The 25,119-nt window shown below is 37.0% G+C and overlaps 1 protein-coding gene across 10 annotated transcripts in view; it reads right to left on the reverse strand.

The window, feature by feature from the left end:
- MTMR3 (myotubularin related protein 3) overlaps window positions 1-25,119 on the reverse strand; it is a 116,544-nt gene that overhangs the window by 19,765 nt on the left and 71,660 nt on the right. For all 10 annotated transcript variants that reach the window (XM_036221471.1, XM_016164300.2, XM_036221474.1 and 7 more), the window contains 7 exons: window positions 23,890-23,979; window positions 23,374-23,490; window positions 15,165-15,247; window positions 12,970-13,136; window positions 6,923-7,019; window positions 4,356-4,469; window positions 133-338 (listed from right to left, as the gene is read on the reverse strand). In XM_036221471.1, coding sequence (XP_036077364.1) covers window positions 133-338; window positions 4,356-4,469; window positions 6,923-7,019; window positions 12,970-13,136; window positions 15,165-15,247; window positions 23,374-23,490; window positions 23,890-23,979 — 874 coding nt within the window. The remainder of the gene's footprint in view (window positions 1-132; window positions 339-4,355; window positions 4,470-6,922; window positions 7,020-12,969; window positions 13,137-15,164; window positions 15,248-23,373; window positions 23,491-23,889; window positions 23,980-25,119) is intronic.

Consider the following 25,119-nt stretch of genomic DNA (forward strand, 5'->3'; position numbering starts at 1 on the left):
CAATTGAAGTTTTGCTGTCTCTCTTCTATGAAACAAATTCTATCTATGTCTTATAAAGGAAAGGCCATTTCCATTTCAACAAAAGGTTCTTAAATGTTGTAATTGCTGTTATGGGTCCAGGGAGCACCTTACCAAACTCCACATCAGAAAGGTCTCCTGCATTGGGAAAGTCTCGAGAACTGTTCCTAGTCGACAGCTTGTTGCCACTTGATCGGGAGTCGGAGGCACAAGCTTTGGCTACTGACTGCACCAGGTGTTCATCGTCAGCATTTCGCCAGCCCCACCAGCTGACCTCTGGTTGTCCACAGCGGGCAATGACAGCCCCATTGCTCTGGTGCCTGTGTGGGAAATAAGACACAAAAAACTGTACCATCCCAGTGGCCCTATTTAGATGCCCTGTGCTTATACCAAAAGTGAGGTCGTGGATTTTAAATGCCTTAATGAACAGCTTGATTACAATGTAGGTGATGGGTTAGCTTCAAGCCCCTTCAGGGCAGAAATCTCAAATAGCAACAAGAATAAATAACAAACCTACCTGAACCTTTCTCAATTATTATACCATTTTAGAGACCTTTGTAACATTACCAATACTATACTAATTCTACTACTCAATAATAAAGCATTATTCTCCCTTTCTTATACTGTACCTAAATGGGCTGGCAGAAAAGATAATGAAACAGAAATATTTGTTTCCTCACTGACTTCCGAGGCCCAACTGAAAAAACTGTACACTTATGGCTGGTTTGGGGATTCTTTTCAAAACAAGATCTTACCTTTGTGACTGAAACTACCTGGCCCACAGTGGACTGCTTTACAAAATCTCCTTAGACTTCCTGAGTCACAAACTGCTGTTATAGGCAGATAGCTCAAATGAGCCAGCAACTTCCCTTCCTTGAGCTCTTATAAGGAAAGGAACAGCATAAACCTCAATAAGCCACATTCACATAGATCCTTTTTCAAGAAATAAGACCAGAAATCATCATAGTCACAGTCTACTTTAAGGTGCTATTAAAACCCGGTCTTTTCCGAATTAGGAATTTTAGGCAGTTTTAGCAATTAAAAAGTTACAAATAACACATACCACAACATGAATGAACCTCGAGTATGTTATGCTAAGTGAAAGAAGCCAGTCACAAAAGGCTACATACTATATGATTCCATCTACGTGAAATGTGCAGAATAGGTAAATCTAGGGAGACAGAAAGTAGATTAGCGTTAATCCAGCATTTTAGAAGACTGCAGAAAACTGGGCCAGGGGGCTTGAGGTAGAAATGGGGAGTGACTACAAGTGGGTCTGGGGTTTCTTTTTCAAGTGGTGAAAATTACTAAAACTGGTTATAGTGATGGCTGCACAATTCTTTGAATATATGTTTAAAAATTCACTGAACTATACACAGTAAAAGGGTGAACTGTATGTTGACACCTCAATAATCAGTTCAATGTAAAAATAAATTAGCAGAATAAAAAGCCAGGAAGCAAAAAATTCAAATGTCTCCCAATTCTAAATTCCAGAGGAAACCAACAATGTTTTACTTCTCATTAAAATTATTTCTAAACACATATATGCATATACACACATTATTCATATACTGGACTCGGATGGATTTAAATAAAATATTATACTGAATTTGTCTTCTTCAAGGAATAATGTGAGAAAGATTTTTGTTTTTAATCTTAATGCTCATAAGCAATAAATTAAATGTGGCAGTAATTAAATTCTACTGGAACTATCAGTCCGCTTGTAATTTTAAATCCTCCCTTCTTGGGAGAGACAAGTAACAGGAAGTACTTGTGTATTGCCAACACGCTCCAATGACTTCCTGCTGAACGAAGTCAAACTGCAAATAAAACCTCATTGATTCTTAAAATACCTACTAGTATACAGTAATCAGAGCTGGGTAACCAATGAGTTGATTGATTCCAAATCTTTATTTAAGAAGAGGTTAGTAGAGCCTTTCCGAGTAAGCATCCTTTCCGTCTGCAATGCTTCTCAGCAATGCCCAAGAAGAACAGTAGATGACACTCTTTAGCCTGGGTTTTAGGTTTTAAGGGCTATGGCATCATTAGTAGCTAGACTGCAACTGAGCTGATATAATAAGCAGTTTCCTGCAGTCTTCTAAAATGCTTTAGACTGCATGAAAGAGAACTAAAATACTAAAGCTAAAAATTACTAAAGAGCATTTCTATCATTTTAACTAACAGAACCAGAAAAACAGTATAAAAATTAAGGTATCCAATGGATGAGTACACTATTATTAAACACTGAATGCTTGTTTTATATATAAACATAGAAACGTTTAAACTATCTCTAAGTTGGTGTTACGCAAGCTCCCTAAATGACTAGAAGTTTCTAATAATCACTCAATGCATAAAGAGAGGGAGCTGTGAATTGTACTACACATGGGCGCCCTTCGCATCATCTTGTGTTAGAGCAATCTCTGCCTTCAATGATAAATCCAATTAAGCACTCTCTCATCAGTCAGAGAAAGCACTCATCAGGCGCTAGTTCAGTGGGTGCTCTCAGGTAGCTGCTGCTAGCAACCTCGGGAATCATTACTACAGTCTATAGACAACTAAATCTAGTAAATGCCTGTTGGATTCAGAAGCATCCTACCACCTGGGGTGGCAAAACAAAGAGTGACATAGTATTCTAAAAACATTCTTCACCTACTCTGATCTAACAACTCAGCCTGGAGCTCAGAGATTCAAGATATGTTCTGAAACAGAGGTCAGTTCCTGGAAGCCTGTCTGATTTCATGTAGACTACACCAAAAACTTTCATTTGTAATGTTTTGATAGCAGATTTTCTCTGGGAAACTACAAATAAAAATTTTCATTTATGTATGCTCTACAGTCTCCAGAAAGGGGTTAAAAAAAAAAAATCCTACGGCTCATGCCCTAGAGAATAAATTTTAGAAGGGATAAAAGGTTTCCCATGTTTATTCTAAGATGTTTTCCTTCAACCTGCACTACCAACAGAGAGAATTCACCTAAAGTCCTTTACTTGAAAAATAAGAGTCCTTCCCCCTTACATTCTAAGCCAGCAAACTGCACAAATGCAGGGCTGCTGATTTCACACAGCTGTTGGCCACAAAGCAGCAGCTAACTGCTTTTCCCCATTTGAGCTGGGCTGATCACTGATAAGACTCAAATCCTTTGAGCTTTCACTGCTCTCTTAATTCTTGTGTCATGCTTACCATTTGAGTAATAGGTATATTTGGTGACCTACTTTTCTAGGGGTGTTTGAAAACAACAGTAATGAAATTGAGAATGAAAACTTAATGGGTTCCACTGGACCGAAAGGAAATACTTTTCCATCTCTTTCTATTCAGAGCGGCCATCAGAATTTGCTTTCAGTGGACTAAATGAACAAGCTGGTTACCTCGGCGGGAATTCCACTAAGAGATAAATCCCTTCCTGGAAGCTCCGTATTTCGATGGAATGCCTCTTGGCATAAAAGGAGTTTCTAACTAAGCCCCACTGGGTTGGCCCAAATTCAAAAAGACACCAAAAAGTCTGCAAACTGGGAAAATGAAATGGAGAATGTGAATATTACAAGATGATGTCTGAAATAGTTCCAAAATAGTAGGAAACGACTTCTTAAAAATTTAATATGCTTCTCTGAGAACTGAACTATTCATTGAATTATAAAAGCAGCCATCAGGAATACAAGCTACTCCAGACACTGCTGAGAGAAATCTAGTGTTTACAAATTTATTCTGATGTCACAGCACATCTACAAAGAACATCATTCTCGTTTTACTAATTAGAAACAGGCTGAGGTCAGTTAGGGAACTTACTCAAGGTGTCATAGCAAGGAATATCAGAGAAAAGACAAACTCCAAAAGCTGAGCTTGTCACCAGGCCACCATCCCCTTCTAGAACTTGCCTCTCTTGGCTCTCCTACCTCTGATCTCTAAGGTCTACCCAGCCAAGCCCTAGCCTTCTCTAAATGCTCCCTCTCAAAGCAGAGAGCTCTTGCCAGTGTTGAAGTTTTTCAACCACAAAGACAATCACAAATGACTCAATTTTCACTTTCTAGTACTCATTTCTCTTGATCCAAAGGCCAAGATCTAAATGCAGTAAGCACATTATCTTTCCATAAAATGTCAGAAGGATCTTAAAATATCAAGACCACCTACTTTTCTATTAAAATTTTCTTACCAGTGTCAACATATACCATCAGCTAGTACTCTGGATGTAATAATTTACTTGTAGGTATGTGACTGGAAGAGCAGCTTAAGCAATAAGGAAGCACAGAATTGCCTAGAAAGTTTTCTGAACTCTCCCCTCCCTTCCCAGGTTAGTGGCAGCAGAGGCAACAGACCAAGATGGGCCTGGACAGGCTTACTTACCTATAGATGACGACAGGGATGCGCTTCCAGGACCTGAAGCTTGCTACACTTTCTAGTTCTTTGTCAGTGATCCAGGCAGGCACTATGAGCTCCTGTGGATAGCTACCACATAGCCTAATAGGGAAGGTGAGAACAAGAAAGAGAGAGCGAACAAGAGACAGAGAGGAGGGAGAAGAGGGAGAGACACTCAGTGAGTAAGCAGCATAAGGATGTTAAGCAAGCTACCCCAGAGCCAGTTAAAAGGCAATGAGGAGCATTACTTGAGTCTTGATTTGCTCAGGTAGTTCGAGTTGCCTTAAGTGTTTACTTATGTATATATCAAGTGATACTCTCTTGGGTTCTTCCACTTGATGTCTTTTGAGAATCTGCCAATCTTAACTATTAATAAAAAAGAGAGAGTTGAGAGGCAGTTACTCCATTGTAACTCTGTTTTAACAGATACACAGGTCATTTCTAACCATACAAGTGCCCCGTCCAACTACAGAAGTGAAAGTCTATGTCGCCTTTACCAGACCTGCAAGCTTTTTGACAAAAAAACCTGAAGGAGGCTTTTGTCAAAGGGAAACATGTAAAGAAGAACAAGAGTCCACAATCTCAAGTTTCCAGAGACCTCACAGGATTATTAAACATATTCTTTGATGTGAACCAAACAAGGTATTCTAATTACTGGTAATAGATGCAGCCATGGGCATATAAGAAACTGTATCACAGGTCAATTTGCATACATAATCATAGTCTCATTTACCCAAGTTAGTAATGTGTATAAGCTATTAATCATAATTCCTATAAAATATACTTCAGAATAAACTACACTTGGGGTGGGAGGGGAAGCTATGTTTTCATTTATGAAAACATAGTAGTTGCATGCTAGTCAAGCTGTATTTCTGATAGGCTTTTCACTCATAGGACAATATCTCTCAATGGGTAACTCAATATTCCTTTTAATAGTGGGTGCAATAAGAGCTTTTCCAAATCCTAAAATACATAAACTACACCACCACACCCCCTCCCCCATGCCCTAAATTATCTCATGCATTAGGGGAAGAGGCAGAAAAAACAAAAAGTGGCTTAGGAATTGGGGGTTTTAATCATTCTGTACCACATAGCTCTGTCCTGTTCTCAATTTCCAGAAGATTAATTATTAGGAATTTAAAAGCCAATGAACCAGAAGAATAGCTATGACCAAGAGTAGCTCTGCAAAAGTCCTAACACCTCCCACAATCTCCTAAAAATAACCAGAGACACAGTAACCACAGTTAATACTCTTACCATGAACCTTGTTCATTTTATCTTGTTTTAAACTTAAGAGTAAATGTAGGGAACTTACTCAAGGTGTCTTCCTTTATAGTAGGAAGACCATTTCAATTTCCTGAAGACCAGTTTTGAGGTAAAATAGTAGACTCAAAGATAAGAAGTTAATTTTTAAAACCCATACAAAATAGGGATTTTTGAAACCAATGGCTTTTGAACTCAAACTTCTTTTCAACAAGTTTAACTTAATTCAGTTTTTATTTCACCCAATTTTTTGATCATTTATTCCTCTCCCTATAAATATAATACTATCTAGTAATCAGTTCTTCAGCAAGTACTAGCTATAGGAAAGGTGGGTTACACATGACTAAACCCTGTAGCAGCCTCAGGCTCTCTGAAGCCCCTCCCTCCAGCTTCCATATGCATTTTCTGCTTTGACTTATCACTGAGAACAGGCAAAGATATGATTGGTCTGTAGCTCCCAATTCTTCACAACATCCCTGGTTCTTAATTCCTTGGCCAAGGTCCATGTTAAGAGCTATGTACAGTAAATAAGCTATAGTTTTTCCAAAGAAAAATGAAATGCTCTGATGGCTAGGAAAACAGCTATCAGAATTTAAGGCAGCTCAAAGGACAACAGTATGATTAATGCCTCCAGCTGCTACAGGAAAACTTAAAATAAGGATACATTATTTTAAATCTCCTGGAAAGTTTTCTTTTGTTTTTATAAAAATCTGGATCACCAAAATCACAGTAATTAACTACCTCCCCCACAAAAGTACTTACACCTGTTAGGGAAACAGGTAATGGAAAATATTTAATAATGGTTACATTAATATTTAATGGTTAAATAATTATAGCTGTGAAGTTAGTTTTAGATCAGTATATTAAAGACAGAGTAACTTATGCCTATTTCATAGGGCCTGAGGTAAAATTATAGTCATAAAAATTATCTCCTAAGTGTTTTATCATTGCTTATGAGATTACTGATCCTATCACTAATGTGATGTCAAGTGGTGATGAGAACAATGAAAACTGCTTAACTACATGTAAACCCAGTGTTATCAGACATGCATGTGCCAGGAAGAACAGGCCTGGAGGGGGAGAAAGGAAGGTTCCAGAAACCTGTTGAGTAAGCATCACTTTCTACTTCAGTGATAGATAGCAATGTGGAATAGAAGGCTCAAGAAGTACTTGAGATCATGCATTTAGGTTTTAAAAAGTCTTAATTCAAGAGTTCTGCCACATGTGAACTGGGGTTTCTGCAAAAGCACACTGGCTGTGACACACAATCCATGGGGACCCATACAACTCACTTGTACTTCTCATTGATGTTGGAAATCCTCCAGGCATTGGTCATATCAAAACCCATCCGCTCCACTTCATTTTTGAATCTTGCCGTCACGTGTTCCCCTAAGGGCCGAAGACAGCAGAAAGGAAGAAATCGATACCATTTTACATAACAAGTGGAATAAAAGCATAGTTATCCCACTCAATTATTGGGGGGGGGGGGGAGTGCACAGGTATCATATAAATAACATATTTATAGTTTGTTAAAAAACCAAAAAACGTGTCAGGATTAAAACTGAATGAAGGAATAAAAAATTAATTTTGATCAAGAATTGTGTTATCTAATCACTACTATTAACTCTGAGGGTAGTATCACAAAGCTCATTTTACAGTGGACAAAACTAAGAGAGAGGTTATTACGGCAGGTCTGTCTGGTTCTAAAACCCATGTTCTTATCACTATATTGGCTACTTTCCTATTTCCACACTCAAAAGAATTAACACCAACAAGTTTAACAAAAACGGTAATATGGATCTAAACTCCTTGTCAGAAACGTTTGGGCCAGATATCAGAATGAGAGTTTTCTGGATTTTAATATGCTACATATATAAAATTAGCTTTACACTCTCAAGAGGGTCTACTTAATCAAACACTAATATTTCTACAATGAAATGTGTGAATAATTCACACTAAATAGGATCGATAAATAAAACAACAAATAGCTTCATGTGAGCTCAGTTCAGATCAAGCCAACAAAGAAAAATCTTTTGATTTTCACAGCCTTACAGATTACAGAATTACAGGTAAGAGATCATGGTACTACAACTGCTGGTACCCAGGAATTTTAGGAAACACCACACTAGCAAGTAAAATGGGGATCATCTATACGAATATCCACCCAAACATGTGTAACCTACCTACGTCTACCCTAATGAATTTGGCTTCCTTTTCCTTATGACAGCGAGAAACAAAGGCAGAAATGAACCAAACATAAAAGTCATTAAATTTGAAATAACTTTCTTCCTTGCAAACACAGAGTCCTAAGGCAGCAATTTTATTAAAAACAAACAAAATCATTAAACAGTATATCTAATATATAGTATTGTAGGTTGCAAAATAAATGCTGGTGGGGGTTGGGAGAAACTACAATAACAAATAAAAGCCCAAAACAGGCTGTTTTGGTGATTAAAGTATAAAACTTCTCCCTGGGAAAGGAGCTTTAAAATAGGAAACAGCAATTACTTGAATGAAGGACAATTCTATAAAACTACTTTCTACTTAAACTGCTTTTCTTGAGCTTAAACTAAACTAAGTATTATATATTTCCTGAAAAAGAGCTTTAAAAAGATGAAGTTCAAAGATGCAGGAAGAAATAATCAGCTGAATCTATCCTATTTTGGAAAATAGGAAAAAAGTTATCTGAAGTGGGGATGCCATCTGCCTACAAATTGTAAGGAATAGTGACCATCAAGAATACTAGACATGGAGTCTTTCATTTATAATCCCAATCTAAAAGCTGTAAAACTATGGCAACTCCTAAATTCATTAATTAATGAGAAGATTTTTCCCATCCTGTGACACAGCTCTTTAATGAATGGTCCTTTACCTTAGTATCTCTATCTTAGAGTAAACACACAAATACCATAGAATGACCCTATAATTTTAAGGCAATCACTGGCAAAATAATCATCACTACCACTACACCACCATCAACCACCATTGGCAATTCACTACATAGAACCACTGCCCTAAGAAGGGCTTAGAACCACCATCTAGAGCATGAAATTCTGAGCTACACATAGAAATATATACTGCATTTCAAGTATAGAAAATGTTAGTTCAAGTGCCTTGAGAACAAGGAGTGAGTTTTAATTACCTTTGTAACCTCTAAATAGTGACTTCATAAATTTTGAAACTGATCATCGCAATGCATAGCAAATAAATACAACATGCTTATTTTTAAAAGAATTTTCCACAAAATAATACCCACTCTTACTATGTGATATATTTTGATATTTTCTATCCTAAATGTTTCATTTCATATTTCATTTCTTAAAACTTTGATTTCACGACCCACTAGTGGATCACAACCTATAGTTTGAAAACCACTGCTTTCTGAAAAAAATCCAGCCAGACCTTACAATACATGAATAATTCAACTGGCTTTTTGCCAAATTATTAGTTTACTTATGTTTGAATACGAAGCATGTCTATTGCTGGATTTACCTTAAGAATTTTCCTCTCGGAATTCTCATGTCTCCATTGATTTAACATTATATATGCTGTAATGTCCCAATTTATTTACAGTATTATGGTGACAAATTTTCTGTTTGGCTTTACATTTACACCTCTAACCTTCCTGTCTGCCGCCCCTAAACCTGAATGAGGATTTGCGCCCTTTTAACATTCCATATTTTTGATCCTACAAATACAGTGGAGTGATTCTTATTTTCATGGGAATGAAAACTTTTTAAAGCATAACCGAAGTGTCAACTGGTAGTCTAAAAACTCTTTCCCCAAAAAAGTCTAGCTCCCTGGCTAATTCTGAATACTCAGGCCCACAATTATATATAACTTAAAAGCCTGGAATATAAGGGTCTAGACCTTTACCAGGGTGTAAGGAAAAAGTACCAGAGTCAAAGAAATTGAAAACTAGCCATCCCAGGTTTTCAAATATGAAGGAAAGAATCATTCTTCTTATGAACAAAAGTCCTAGTACAGTTGTACAGATATACACTTAGTGGAATTCATTAAAACTCAGAAGACAGACTCTGCTGGTAAGAGTTTTTAATTTATATAAAACAAGGAGTTGCACAACAGTATAAGACCCAAAGTCATATGCGGTTCATGGTTAAACAAGGTATGCTTAATTGGCCTCTCACAGAAGAGGCCATAAAGGAGGGGTTATGCTACTACACCGATTTGCCCAGTCATCTGTCAGGACTCTAGATTACTGCTCAGGTATAGAATGATCACCAAGAAGGCAGCTACAATGAGGAGAAGGAAGCTGAGCACAAGAAAGATGAGCTTTCAGTTTTTAGCTCATTTCTTTTTCAGAGAAATGGGGCTAAAAGTAGAGTCAAGAGTTTTACAAAGGCTTTTGCAAGCTTCACGGATCAACTCCAATAGCAATGTTGAGACTTTCCAAAGCAGATTAAGACCCAGAGCTGTGGCCACAGTATGGCTGGTTTAACTATGACAGGTTCAACAATTGGAAACTTAGATTTATATAAATACAAGGTAATGATGTAATTTCCCCAATTACCTCTTCTCTGACATATTCTACTGTTAACAGGCTAAGCAGTGAAGAACCTATAAAAGGTTTTATTAACTGACAAAAGACTAACTTCTACCCCTCCAGCGTCTATGCTTGTGATATTATATGTTGGGGGCAGATTATACAAAGGCATCACTCTGAAATATTTCGAGTGCCGTCTCACCCCAAAGATGACTTATAAGAATGTGGTTGAATGGTACGCTCATATCTGGTGAGTGATGATGTAGCTACCACCAACAATCAACAATACTGGGTGGAGACAGAAGAACCAGGTTGACTGGCTATAAAAATGTTACCTCGGTATTTTTTAACAGCATGTTTTCTCTCTGTACTTCACAATGAAAATATACAAAAGAAAAAAGACATACACATATACATATATATTCACACACATACAGTCAAACCAAGCCACTGAAGTACAATGAGATTCCATGTGAGCGGTAGCAGGTTAACTTTGATATGCATTGTATTACATTGGGAAGAAACGAAATACAACCTTTACTCACAGAGACGTTCCAATCAGTTACAATGGCATGGCACCACCTTGCAAATTCATAATTTTCAAAAACGTTTTCACAAGCATGGCATAGGGGAGTTAGTCAAACATTTACTGACTTGAACTCCAGCATAACAGATTTAATCTCAAGATACCCAGACCAGCTTGGACAAAACGAACGAGAATGTTTCAGTTTGAAAAACAAAGGAAAGTACCGAGAGGATAAATGGCTTGTCTGGTACTATTTTTTGAACTGGTAGAGTATGACTTTAACTTGTTTTTTCTAGTTCCAAAGTCAGTACATTACCCCCTAATGCCTTCATCCATCACAAACCCATGAAAAGACAAAGGATACTGTAGACATCTCTAAGGGCTGGTTGCCAAAGAATACCAAATATCATCAGAAAGGGAAGGACCTGGAGATCAAAGTAATCCCAGCTCAGGAAAAAGCAATCCATAATTAAAAGACATGAGTGAAGTTCTGACCCGGCACATCTTAGGATATCGCTAAGAGCTGGCTCAAATCCAAAAAGAATATAAAATTATCAAGGGAATGAAGAATGACCTAAAAAGATGAGGAATTTTCAGTCTGTGATTGTGAGAGAACAGGTTAGAAGAAAGCAAGCCCATTAACTAAACACTGGCAACACAAAACTAGGGAATGCCTTTGGAGTTAAGAGTCTTAAATCAAAGTTCTTCTATAACACAATGTAGCAAGATACACTCATTAACTTCATTACCCTAGGAGGCCGTAGAGACTAAAAATTTAATAAGATGTAATGATTAAAAACTCAGCAAATGTACACATAAGATTTGTGCATTTTATTGTGTATAACCTTTACCTTAAAAAAACTTTAAAAGAGGAAGAAACAAGCAAACAAAAGATACTATGGCATCTCAATGAAGAAGAAAAAAGAAAAGGACAGATTTAATGGGGAAGGGGGTGAAGTGAAAATGTTTAAAAAGCACGTTCTCCTAATATTCCAAGGTCTGGTGTGGTCTCTTATGGATGACTTTGGGTTCCACTGGCCTGACCAGGCTCGTAGAAAGATTAGATTCTGGAGGCTCAACAATTGGCAGGTGCCTTTGTTTTTTCATCTCTGTATCGAAAGTACCCCGTCCAGGCAGCTCTAAACAGCTGAGAAGTGAGTTTAAGTCCTAACTCTGTCTGCCTATTATGCTTTACCTCTTTGAATCTTCTTTGGCTCCCAAAATAGAGATACTAGCCTATCTTGCCTGTCTGATGAGATCATGAGGGCCAAGTAAAACTACATATCAAACAATCTTTAAAAATAAATAATGCTTGTTTGTTATAATTTAATCTAACAAGAATATGAACCAAAAGCTTCAACCAGTGAATGAGCCGGGGAACAAAGTGATGCAAGCATAGCTAGACGAGCCTCAAATGTTTAAAATGACCCAGGACAGAATTATTAAATTGAAGATTTAGGATTGAAAAAATGAGATTTATAAAAAAAAAGTGACAGGAGTAAACTTTATTGGAAGGAAGCTCACAACTTTTCACTGCTTAGTTATTTACGACTGCTCCCAAACTAGAGACACTAAAGATTCAATGTTGCACCAGCAAAGTTCTATTTATAGCAACATAAAGTTCACTGACAACTACATGCAGGAAAATACCATGAACTTGGTCAAAGCTGAAGAGAAAAATGGTGAGTGGGACAAAGATTTAATGAGGAATCAGGAAGTACAGCATCTAGTATAGGCTCAGTTTCTGTTTGTCCTGCGGAAAGTTACCTGGTTTCTCTGGACCTCTGTTTTATCATCTACGGGATGAAAGGGATGATAATAGGTAATCTATGACTTAAAAATTCAAAAACAGTAAAAGGCCATTTTATACTCCACCATTCTGTGACCTAACCATACACCTCTGTATCTTTGTTTATGCTACTTGCTCTATCATTCTTTTCTCCATTCTCTAAACAATGAATTCTCACTTGACCTTCAAAGCTTACTCTTAAAGCCACTTCTAACGTGAAGTCTTCCCAGACCTGTATACAACGCTCATGGCTCCCTTCCATTAGGCTTCCGTAACACCCATCAAATCTTACTACAGTTGGTTCTGAGGCCCAGTAGATTGTGATGCCATGTCTAATGTTCTTTCCTTCCCCTGAAATGCAGAAAACATGTTCTGCTGAGCTTAGGGGAATACTGGGCACACACTAGGTGCTGCACAAAATATATACTGACATAAATGCATAGGAGTCCCATTTCCTGTTAAGGGTAACTTGAGTAGCAGTTCTATAAAGCCACCATCTGCATATTTAAGAAAGGCCTACCTGGTCTGCACAGGTCTCCATGTTGCTCTTTTTCACTGGCGTAGACTTCCATGCACCAAGCATGGTACGCAAATGAGAAGAGATCTTCTATTTTAGCAGGTGGTCGGATTGCGTTGTTCAGTCTCTTAAGCCACTCTTGACACTGCTCAAAGGTTGAGAACTGACACCTTTGTAAAACCAAACAAGTATGGATGCTATCAGAAGACAGCTGACAATGAAACCTAAGGGAAGCCACCATTTCAAGAGTGCGTACTTATGGTAAAGTGACAACTATAGTCAAGAAAGCATGAGAGATGGTAATTCACATGTTTATTTTTTATAATAAAAACAGGCCAACAAATTTTAGTCAATGGTGGAAAAATTTCAAAAAGAAGAAAGCCAGACATGTAAAAACCTAATTTTATAAGACTAATGAAATCTCTTCTGAGACTGATGAATGTCAATTATTAAAGTAAAATGGCAGTCATTCTCTTCCATGAGTGAAATTTCATTCTACTTCTTCCATCAAAGCTGTATAGTTGTCCCTTTCAAGAAATATGTTTAGAGTAGTTCTTTTTGTTTTGTTACAATATATTAGACTGAACTCAAAATCACATCAATACTTTCAGCCAGTCAGGGAATAATTTCAAAATCTGTCTATTTAGCAATTAGAATAAATCAACAACTTCAGATCCAAAATAAGATATACAGTATTTAGTTGTGACCATGTAAAGAACAAAATAATTCTATTATCAATTGCAATTTTCAGTATATATAACTAGGAGGTTAAAATAATTAGTGCAAGAAATACCTTTTCAAATGCAGACGGTGTTTAAAATTGTGTAATTAATAGGTTTTTAAACTGTGAGTTGTAGCAAGTAACTACCAAAAGCAAGCCCAATCTCAATGGATAAAAAGCAATTTAAATATTTACCTTAAAACCAAGGAGGTCACTTAAACCTCTCCCTTGTCCCAATCAATGTGACTCATCAATATGCCAACACAATGTTTACTGGCACTCCAGAATAAGTCAAAGAGATAAAGTAAAAACCTAGAGAATTTAAAACTTGCAGAGCTACTAAATTTAAAAAAGAATTTCAGGTATTATTTTGCAACAATTATAGTAAAGATCAGATCAAAAACAACAACAACAACAACAACATTAATGGAAGTTAAACCTATGGAGAAATTTTATGAGAACAGGAATGTGCAATGTCTTAAAGTGCCTTCCGGAGACAATTTATTAGTTGCAAGGGAGAAAAAATAGAAATCATATAGAAAGCAGGTGACACCTTGATAGCGTTATCAAAATTAACATCACCAATAGAAATAGATGGACACTGTTTGCCTCCAGACGTAATATAACACCTTGAAAAGGACACAACTTCATACATATAGCAGTCTAGCTGAGAATGGATCACCTTAATTTAATGAGGAAATACTGGACAGACACATAATAAGAAACAGTCTATTAAAATAAGAGTATTCTTCAAAATGTCATAAAAGACAAAGAAAGGTGGAGAAAAATGTTCCAGATTAAAGAAGGCTATAGAATCATGGCAACTAAATGTAGTATCTGTTCTTGACTGGATCCTGTTTTGAATGAGGTAGGGTTGAGGGAAAATGCTATAAAAGGCATTATTATGTCAACTGACAAAATTGGAACAGGGTTGGTAGATTGGATAAAAGTATTATACGTGTAAAATAGTGAAGTTGATAATGATACTATGGTTATGTAAGAAAATATCCCTATTCTTAGGAAAACACAATGAAGCATTTCAAGGTGCAAAGCCATGACTATATTAATTTACTTTAGAATCACTTAGGAAAAGAATATTTCTCTCCCTCCCTTTCTCCCCCCCACCCTCTCTCTCTTGCACTCGCATGTGAGCGCACACACGCACACGCGCGCGCACACACACACACACACACGCAGGGCTCCTGCAAATGAAAAAGCAAATGGGATAACATGTTAACAATACTGGTATTCTTTATATATTTACATTTTTGCATTTTTTGTAAATTTGAAATGTCCAAATAAAAAATTTAAAAATACCTTTCAAATTGCAAAGTAACTTAAAGGTGAAATATTTCAGACACTAACTACTCAGAAAAATATTCCTAACAAGGCTGACCCTCAAAAACTGTTTTTCTGTTACCAAACCCCATGGATCTATTCTTTAAAAAGTATTTTCCACACTAAACACACCACATACCTGATAACTTTGCAGTCTTTGCAAGTCAAATGAAGTTGAAATATATCTCGGCATTCGACACTTTCTATAAGCTGTAAAGGAACCTGCAATTAAAAAAGATAAAGTCCCCTTAGTCAAAAAGGCATCAACCCTGCAGTTCTTCAATGTTTCTAACAGGAGTGACTGAAAAGCTTCACACAGGAAAAAAGCAAACAGAACTGTAATTTATCTGGATTGACAGTGCTCAAGTGATTTACTACTGGGTGAATTAGGGGTTTCCTTTATCTCTAAATCAAAGGCCTCAAATCATGAGGAGGCGGCACCACCTCTGGAAGAACAGGAAAACAGGTCATCTTTCAGGCATCAAACTCATAAACCCATCACTCAAAGAACTACTTTAGATGCTATAACTAGCTGTGATTTGCAATGACACAGAAGCTGAAGGGAACCAGAATGGTAATCTTGTCTTGTTTACAGAAATAAACTACAATTGAGGTGCTAATAAGACTATACTTTTCGTTTGCCCCAAATGACAAAGTAAGCTTGGGCTTTGTGTCAGCAAAGGAGCATCCTGAAAAAGACTAGATAGATGTCTAAAATGCCTGCAGGTTGTACAGAAAAGACAATGGGACAGGAGCTGCTGGTCAGGCTTTCTGCTCAAAAGAACAGACGCAGGTATCAAGGAGGAGAAAGCAGGCCAGAGTGGCCAAAGATCCTAAAACTCACTAAGTCTGATTTGCTTTAAAAGACCAGCTAAGGAGCCCTGTTTGCCAAGTGGGGCTTGAGATATAAGCAAGCTAAAATCATTGTCTCCCTACCAATCTGGTCAGCAGACTATAATGAACACAGGAGTAAATACAACAGTAAAGAGGATCAGAGAAGGGAGACAGATAGGAGAGAAGGCATCTGAACAGGGTGACAAAACCTCAAGTTGACACAAGAGACTCCTCCCCCTGTCCCTCTACTCATCCTGACTCAACCCCTGCCTTCAAAAAGCAATTTCCAAAACTTCTAAAAAGAGCCTGGTAAAATAACAATAAATACTCTCACTCCTTGGAAAAGGGTAGACCACTGTCTCTTATAGTGTATCATGCTAGCCAAAATGTGGCTCTATCATGCTGGCCAAAATGTGGCTCTGGGAGTTCCAAGTAGCATTCAAATAATTCGTGTTTAGCATGAGAAAAGGAAGGCAGTCTCCTCCAACAGAGACAGAAACAAAAGAGTGCTGCCTGCACAGGGTGGCCCCATGTTAGCTGAGCCAGTTTCAGAAACCTTGTCCCACCATGCAGTTGCCAGAGTCAGCAGAGAACTCTTAAGAACAAGGATGTGGAAAGCAAAAATAAGCCCAGTGCTGGATGTCCGGGGCAAAGAGACAGAAATTGGGGAAGGGATTTTAAAAAAGAAAAGAAAGCAAAATAATAATAATAATAATCAGATATTGGCTGGGAGTTTCCACCTCAGTGCCTTCTTACTTAGAACCTTATTACTTATTTCTAAGTCTTATAACCAATAAAATTCCCTTACACTTATAATAGAACTGAGAGTAAGAGAAAGACTATGAAATCTTGCCTGTTTGAGAGTAAAAGGAGCACTGGCCCGCTGCTTTTGTTTAAGTCCTTAATCCCAAGGTGCTGTGGGAAATTGAAGCTAAACTGGCTAAAAATTCAAGAGCTGTACATCTAAGAAGGAAATCAACAAGAGTGTATCAGTAGGGATAACCTGTAAAGGAGGAGGAATAAGAGATTAAGAAGAGGACACTGATTTATTCTCAGGACAGTCTTTAGGGAGCCCTGTAACAGACTCTCACATTGTTTTTTTCTTTTTTATGTACTTCCCTCTCCCTTCTCCAATGCCCACCTTGCCCTGCAAAAAAAAGTGGCTACCAGCCTGACAAAAGGCCTGAGCTCTAATGCCAATTTTCTAAAATTTTACCAACTAAACTTTGCCTTCTTCCAGACTTACTTGGACAAGCTTCTCACCTTCCTATATGACACCGGCTTCTGCTTTCTGAACCTTGGATAGTCACAGCTTAGAAATTCCCAGGCACAGGAAGAACGTGGTGTGCAGAGAGTGAACTTTACAAATCCACGTGGAAAGGCTGCTCTCTCAGCAGTCACCTGCATCACAGGTCCCCTGCGATTACTTGAAAACTAACTAAAGCTATTAACAGCTGCTGCAGAAGATGGACCAACCTGTGCTACTTTGCTACAAAGAACAGGTAAGTTACATCCCCCCTACTGGACCAGAGCCCAAGGGCCTATGCCCAGACTTCTGGAATAAGAATAATGAAACATCTTAGAGCATGAAAAAGATATGCTACCTAAAATGCATTTGATGTAGAAATTTTCATGTATTTTAACATTGCAAATTTAAGGAAAAATTAAAAGTTGGTTGCTAATATGCAGATACTAGGCAAGTCACCAGAAACCACCATGTATACTTAAGTCATAGATATGGAAAACAGCAGATTTTAAAACTCATGCAGATTGTTACATGCAGGGAAGTGTAATATGCAGCAAGAACAGGAACATATAAAAGAGAAATACCTGATTTTATATCAAATGAATGTCTCCCTTTTTTCTCCTTTATACCTCAACGTACCCACCTTCAATGTGCTCTCCACAGATTGCCTCCTCTTCTAAAAAAGCGGAAAAGGCATTCTTTTCCTCTTCATCTAGCCAACCAAAACATACTAAGTTTTTCTATATTTTCTAAGGCCTACTCCACTGCTTTAGGTGTCTCAACTTTCCTCATATGTGAAGAGGATCTCTTAACATTTCTATAACTAGACATACCCAATACCAACCTCATAAGCAAACAATTACAGATTCAAGGGCCAGACCATTTTACAGCCCAGGAAGGTCAGCCACTACACTATTAGCTAGTGACAAATTTGGAACCAGAATCCACGTCTGTCCTCCAGCCGGGCTCCTTCCATTATATACGGTGCACCTTTCTTCCTCTAAGATTGTTCTTCCCTTCTGTATGAACTCTAGTTTTTCTTTCACAATCAAAGTCTCTTTACCAGAAATCTTCACAAGGAAAACAGAATCTAAACCAAGATTCCTGCAAGGCAATTCTATCCATAGAAGAGTAGTAAAAAGTCTAAAGTCACATTCAAATCCTCTCTAGTCCACTAACTCAAATGTTTTGTAGCAACTCATTTTCCTTTTGCTCTTTTCTCCTCTTCCTTCTACCTTCCAGGTAATTCTATCTCCCTTTACAGTGCTTTTCCACTAATTAATTTCACCAAACTCATGCTCAAAACAATGCATAAAACATACTCAGTGCTATTAAACGACTTCTCAAAAGGCCAGAAGTTACATCAAGAACACCAAAACTCATAAGAGCATCAATCTAAAAAAAGCAAAAGAGCAGCAATTAAAGAACTTGATAGACATGCAGAGGTATTAAAAATCCACAGTACTATCTCTTTCTGGGGGAGTAGGGGTATGGTGTGTGTGTGGAGGAGAGGTGCCCACAAACGCATGCACATATGTACTGTTTTTAAGCACTGGAAGTTAAAAATGGAAAATTCTAATCTTATATACGCATATGAAGTAAAAATGGCAATAACAGTGACAATAAAACAAGTAATGATTCTAGACCTAAAATCTGTAATAAACTATAGAATATATGGGCATTAAATCTTATTTAAAAACCAGTCCAAAAAAGAAGACTGTCGCAGGTAAAATAAACAAATTTTTTTTTATTACTTATCTTTGATATTTACAGGCTATTCTTCCAGCACTGGTTTCAAACGCCTCTTGCTGGTATATATGAATGCTGAGGCCCAAGTGCATTAAGTGTTAATAATAACTTCTTACTGATGCTTGCGGAATAAAGATTTTTAAGTACTACAGTTAGACAATGGAAAAATGCTAAGAATGGTGTTTCCATCTGCTACATTTCCACCTTTTTCCTAAGAAGCACTAACAGATCAGCCTAGAAACAAAGTTTTAATGTCCTTTTTTAAATATTAACATTAATTTTTACAAATGATTTCTAGTTGATAGTCACAATTCCATCTGTTTATATACAAGCTGTGGGGGCTTATCTTCATCATACAAATTGTTCTCATTATAACATACCACTAGAACTTTGTCTAGTAAAAGGGAAGGGACTCATGCAGAGAGGACACATTTTGCTGATTTGCAAGGTGAGCATCTGACATTCAAAGCCAATCTGTTCCACAACACATGTGCAAAAAATGCCTAGGTTTCTCATGCTACTTACTGGGATTTCAGAAGCAGTAGATTGAGAGGCAGTCTATTGAATTACACAACAAAAATTGTTTTAAACTTTCATGAATTCCATTTGAACACTTACTTGTTTATAAATTAGCTGAGCATCAAAGAAATATACTTTTATATATGTAAAAATATAGTTAGGGCAAAGTGATTCATTATCTTAAATGCTACTAATGAACTCTACTACAAAGGTTCTTTATCCTAGGAATTGGAAACTTAGTATCCAGTGAATGTGAGTGGATTAAAGTAATGACGTTTATGGTAACTAAATCTACAGACACCTTTCACTCAATGTGCTGTGAAATTAAGAGAATATATGTGATGAATAGTAACTAGACAGAGTGGTGATCATTAGGCAATGCATACAAATATCAAATTATGCTGTACACCAGAAAAATGTAATCTCGAATACCAATTTTGCCACCAAAAAGAAAAATTTGAGAACATAAAATATCACGTAGTCATTTAAAACTTGATAGTAAGTTACTTTCTAAAGTGCTAAATAGATATTGATTTAAAAGCATGCAAAATTCCAGTATATCTGAGCTTTGATGGTTCAAATACGTTTGATTTAGACTTAATAACATTAAAGGGGTTTCTTAACCTCACATATTTTACTGAAATACTAATCCATTGAGGGAGAAAAGGAAGGCAGGAGAGGCAACACCACCAACTCTCTGGTCTCCATTAGGGACCTAGTGCAGGAGGAGCCACTGTTTCCTGGAGTAACCACACATCAGGAACCTTAGCCATGTATATATTAATTTATTTGTATAGAGAAGTCCTAGTCTCTCTCAATCTGAAATTTTTAAAGTCACTGCAATGCCAAAATATTCTTGCACGATCATCTTTTTTGTGCATTGCCATTATCTGGTGTTTTTTAAGTGACATGCAGGCTCTATGCCTTAGAGGGTTATAATGCTAAATCAGAAAATACTCTTAGGTGAAGAAATGGGTCAAAAATTAGAACAGTGGCAAGTTTTCTTCAGCATTGTATCTCAACCACAAAGGGGGACCAACAATTCCAGTAAACAACCTACTTATCCAGCTATTGTTAGAGACAATGACACAGGCCTATTCACATAGATATGTCGTTTTAAAATGAGCTTTAAATCTAAAAGGAGTTTAAAAATGGTCTAATATCCATTTAAACCCATATTAACTCCAATGCACTTAATATTTACTGAATATTATGGCATGAGGAAACATGTTGGATTCTAAAGATACAAGATGAATAACCAAAAAATTGTAAGATATCTGGTAAATGCTGTAAAGGTGTGTTCAAAATATAGAAGAAGCCAGAGGAGTGTCATAAATTGCCAGGGAGGGAACTGGGACTGAGAAAAGCTTCACAGAAGTTATCACCTGAATTGAGTTTTGGCAGACGAAGAGAAGTTCCCTGGGCAGGAGAGAAGAGAAAGAACTCAGAAGTGTGAGATATAGCTGAATAGTCCAAGGAGGGTAGTTTTACTAACACCAAGGGGAGAAGAGAAAAAAGGGAAACAAACAGATAAGCTGGCAGGGACCAAGAATCATATACCACTGAATCTGATACCATGCTAAGTGATTTCATCTTAAAAGTAGTAAAGAAACACCGACAGGCTTTAGGCTGGTGAATGACATGACTGGATCCATACTTTCCCTACAAAAGACACTATTTTCAAATAAACCTAAAAATAGTCCCTAAAATACTTCACCATAAACTAATAAGCTGAGAAATAGGGGACTGTATGGAAAAATGCAATGATATGAAACTATACCATCCCCATATGCAATCATTTAAACACAATCTAAACACAAAATTAAATTGGGTAATTCTGCTTGTTACAGTAGTCCCCCACTCCCTTACCCATGGGGGATATGTTCTGAGACCCCTAGTGGATGCCTGAAACCGTAGATAGTACCAAAGTCTATATATACGTTTTTTCCTATACATACAGTAATCCCCTATCCCCATAATTTCCACAGTTTCAGTTAACCATGGTAAACTTGTGGCCTGAAAATTTAAATGAAAAATCCGGAAATACACAATTCAGAAATTTTAAATTATGTGCTATTCTGAGTAGTGTAATAAAACCTTGCACTGTCCTGCTCCATCCCACCAGGGACATGAATCACCCCTTTGTCCAGTATATCCACAGTATAAGCTACCTGCCCATTACTCACTTAGTAGCCCTCTCAGTTATCAGATTGACCACCACAGTATCAGTGCTTGTGTTCAAGTAACCCTTATTTTACTTAATAATGGTCTGAAAGCCATTCAAATAACTTTTATTACAGTATATTTTTATTGGTGTTCTATTTTATTATTAGTTATTGTTAATCTGTTACTGTGCCTTATTTATAAATTAAACTTTATCATAAGTATGTATGTATAGGGAAAAACATAGTATATACAGGGTTCAGCGCTATCTGCAATTTTAGACTTCCTCTGGGAGCCTTGGCACATAATCCCCTGAGGATGGGGGGGACTACTGTACATCCCTTTTCAAAGAAGCACATAACATATCCCCTGAGGATAGGGGGAACTACTGTACACCCCTTTTCAAAGAAGCACTCTGGTTCCTCTTTGGCATATATAAATTGCTGGAATCACTACTCTTGCACTTTGGGGCCACTGGGAAAGGCATGAGATTTCATCACACAATTCAAAATGGTGCCCAAATTAAAACTTATGAATTGTTTATTTCTGGAATTTTCCATTTGGTATTTTCAGACCATAGCTGACCATGGCTAAATGAAGACTATTACAGTACTGTCATTACCTTCATAGTAGCTGGTGGGGAGTTTCCGGTTGCTGGGGTTTTATAGGAGTTTCTATCCTGTCCCCTTCTATTATGACCACCCAATTCCAAATGGACCCTTCTGAACACAGTGCTATATGGAATGAAAATACAACACGCTTCTTTCCTTGATGAAGCTGATGCGTATTTTTAACTGATGAACAGAAAACTAACATAATAGCTATGATTATAGCTCAAATCCAGAAGCCAAAAGGAATTCAAGCCACATGGCTCCTGGATTTAAATGCTTACCTAGAAAGAATATAATAGATACTAAATAAATAATAAAAGCAAACTACAAAGAAAACGGCAGCCACTTGAGTCTTTTGACAAAGAAAAGAATGTGATGAAGGAGTTAGGTAACTTTTGGCCACTGAATAAAATGAACTTAAAAGTGACATATTTCAAAGAACCCAAATGAATCCCAAAACACACACTCTGAATGAAAGTATAGTCTTGAGCTTTTTAAAGATGTCATAACACACTTTTTGAACTAGAACCAAAGTGTAGAAAAGCACAATGCTGGCAAGTCAAGAAGGGAGGGGCATTCATTTGGTGGAAGTACATGAACTTTTGTGCCTTTGTGGTGAAAGGCACATTAACGGAAAGCTATTAATAATGGCAACGCACTAGAAGAACCAGTTCACTGAGAATATCCACATAACTGAAAAGGGTAAATGCACTCTTGAGAACTGAGAGGCTTCCTTTTCTTCAGTAAGAGAGTCCATTATGCAAATATACACTGTATTTAACATCTATACTTATATCACTAAGAAGCCATTAGACTAACTTCATCCTATAATGACAGTCTGCACTGAGTTTTAAAGTACATCTCATCATTTGATATTATAGTCCAGGAAATTATCTAAACTGAAGTAGCAGTAACTACTAATATTGAAGAATAAAAGTCTATATAGCTTTTGTACCTTTATAAAGCTTAATGATAATAGCATCACTTGGCACAAATCATTCAGTGTTACAAAACAATGGACACCTCAACTGACAACTACATTATCACTTTAAATCAGATGTAAGAAATGTTTGCTAACCTAGTGTCCCCTGGGTGCTAAATAAAGTAAGAGAAAAGCAGAGCACACAATGTTTTCACACCCAAACCTGTATAATACTCCTTTCTTTGAGAACATAAACAAATTTTTTGACTTCTCTTTCTCTATCTATTTTAGTGGGAGAACTTACATTAACAAGAGACTCCTTAAACTTGATGTGAAGTCTGTAATTAGAAAGGGCAATGATGGCATCCTCAGCACGGCCCACATATTCAGTGCTTTCTCCATGAAGTTCAAGGAAAGGAACCTTCAAAATGAAAGAAGAAACCCTTCAGAGTTCTGAAGTGGTAAAGCAAAGTCTTCAAACACAGGTCAGGTGAATAAATGATAAATCCTCTGTCACTTGAACTTAAAACAATATATAAGTAGGTAAGAGACCTGAAGAGGATAGGTTTATACCCACAAAATTTGAATATACCTAGTTTTTCAAATTCTAGACTAATGAAGGAATGACACATTTATCTCAAACAGTGAATTCTCAGGAAAGAAGTCTAAGTGAGATGTTTTCCAGCTTGCATTTCTACTTATGTGCATGGTTTAGGAAAAAACATATACGTTATACAGTCTATTACTTCAAATCATTAGCTTTGCTACATTACTAACCTGCTAAATACTTATTTTACGATCAAAAGTGGCCTGTAATTACCTGAAGATTTTCATCCTCCCGGATCAGCTGCTTCCTGGGAAAGATTTGATTGGCTTGGATGCACTCAAGACTGTGCCGAGTCTCTTCATCCTAGGAAAACCCAAAACCTTTAAATAACTTCAAAGCTCCTAGTCATCCATATTTGGGTTTTTTATTTTGCCATGTTTAATAGTGTAAGCTCAATGAGAGTCCAGTAACCAAAGTGAACAGGCAGAAAACTCAAGAAAGAAATAGTCATCCCCAAATGTGTTCCATCTAATATATTAAATGCCTCTAGACAGAGAACACACCAATGCAAAAAGAAAAAAAAGTGAAAAAGTTATAAGAACATTTATACTAAGCACTAATAAGTTGTTAGTACATTACTTATAAGAAAAATCAAGATATAGTGGTTCTGTTTTGTCTTTAATTTGTAACTTTAATTCTTATTTCTGAAAGATACATTCTGAATTATTTAAGAATGAAATGATGTGATGTCTGGAATTTGCTTCAAAATAACTGGAGAGAGAAAGGTAAGGAGGAAGTGAATGGGGCAAAAATGAAATAGGACTTTCCATGAGGGATAACTGATGAAACTGGGTAAATGGGGGTTCAATACAATGTTGGGAGGACTGTTAATCAAGCTACATCCAGAGACTGCAATATGCTGATGGGTCCTGCAGCCAGACCAGGATGACACCTTCAGAACAAAGGAAGAATTGTACTACGATTGCTAACAACTTATTTCCCCACACCCGTGGAAAGGGAAACAGGAACAGTGTCTTTAAGTGGCTGCCTTACACAAATAAAGTCATTCATTCCCTATGGCTAAAACCATGGGGAACCTATGGATTAAAGGCTGGGAGTCTGGTCTTTCAAGCTATATACTCTTTCCTTTCTCCTTCCTCACTGTATGTTCATATCAAAGGAAATGGGAACTAAAGAATGATATATAAACTGAATTCAGGGTCCATCTCATCCACACTCCACCAAAGGACCCTCACTCTGGGAAATTTGCCCTGTCCTGCATCAATTATAACACTGTCTACTACTTTGGTTATATGTGAAATTTCCGTTAAAGTAAGGTTTTGTTTTGTTTTGTTTTTAATGCAAGCTTAAAAACTGAATTTCTCAAAATGAAAATGTGTGAACCACTATCTCTTGTCTTACATAACAAAATAATTTCTATTAAGGCAATTTCAAAAGCAGCAGCAGTAAACTCTAATCTAAATGGCACATGAACTGAACTAA

The sequence above is a fragment of the Rousettus aegyptiacus genome, unplaced genomic scaffold (assembly GCF_014176215.1).
Source record: "Rousettus aegyptiacus isolate mRouAeg1 unplaced genomic scaffold, mRouAeg1.p scaffold_m13_p_5, whole genome shotgun sequence".
Taxonomy (NCBI): Eukaryota; Metazoa; Chordata; class Mammalia; order Chiroptera; family Pteropodidae; genus Rousettus; species Rousettus aegyptiacus.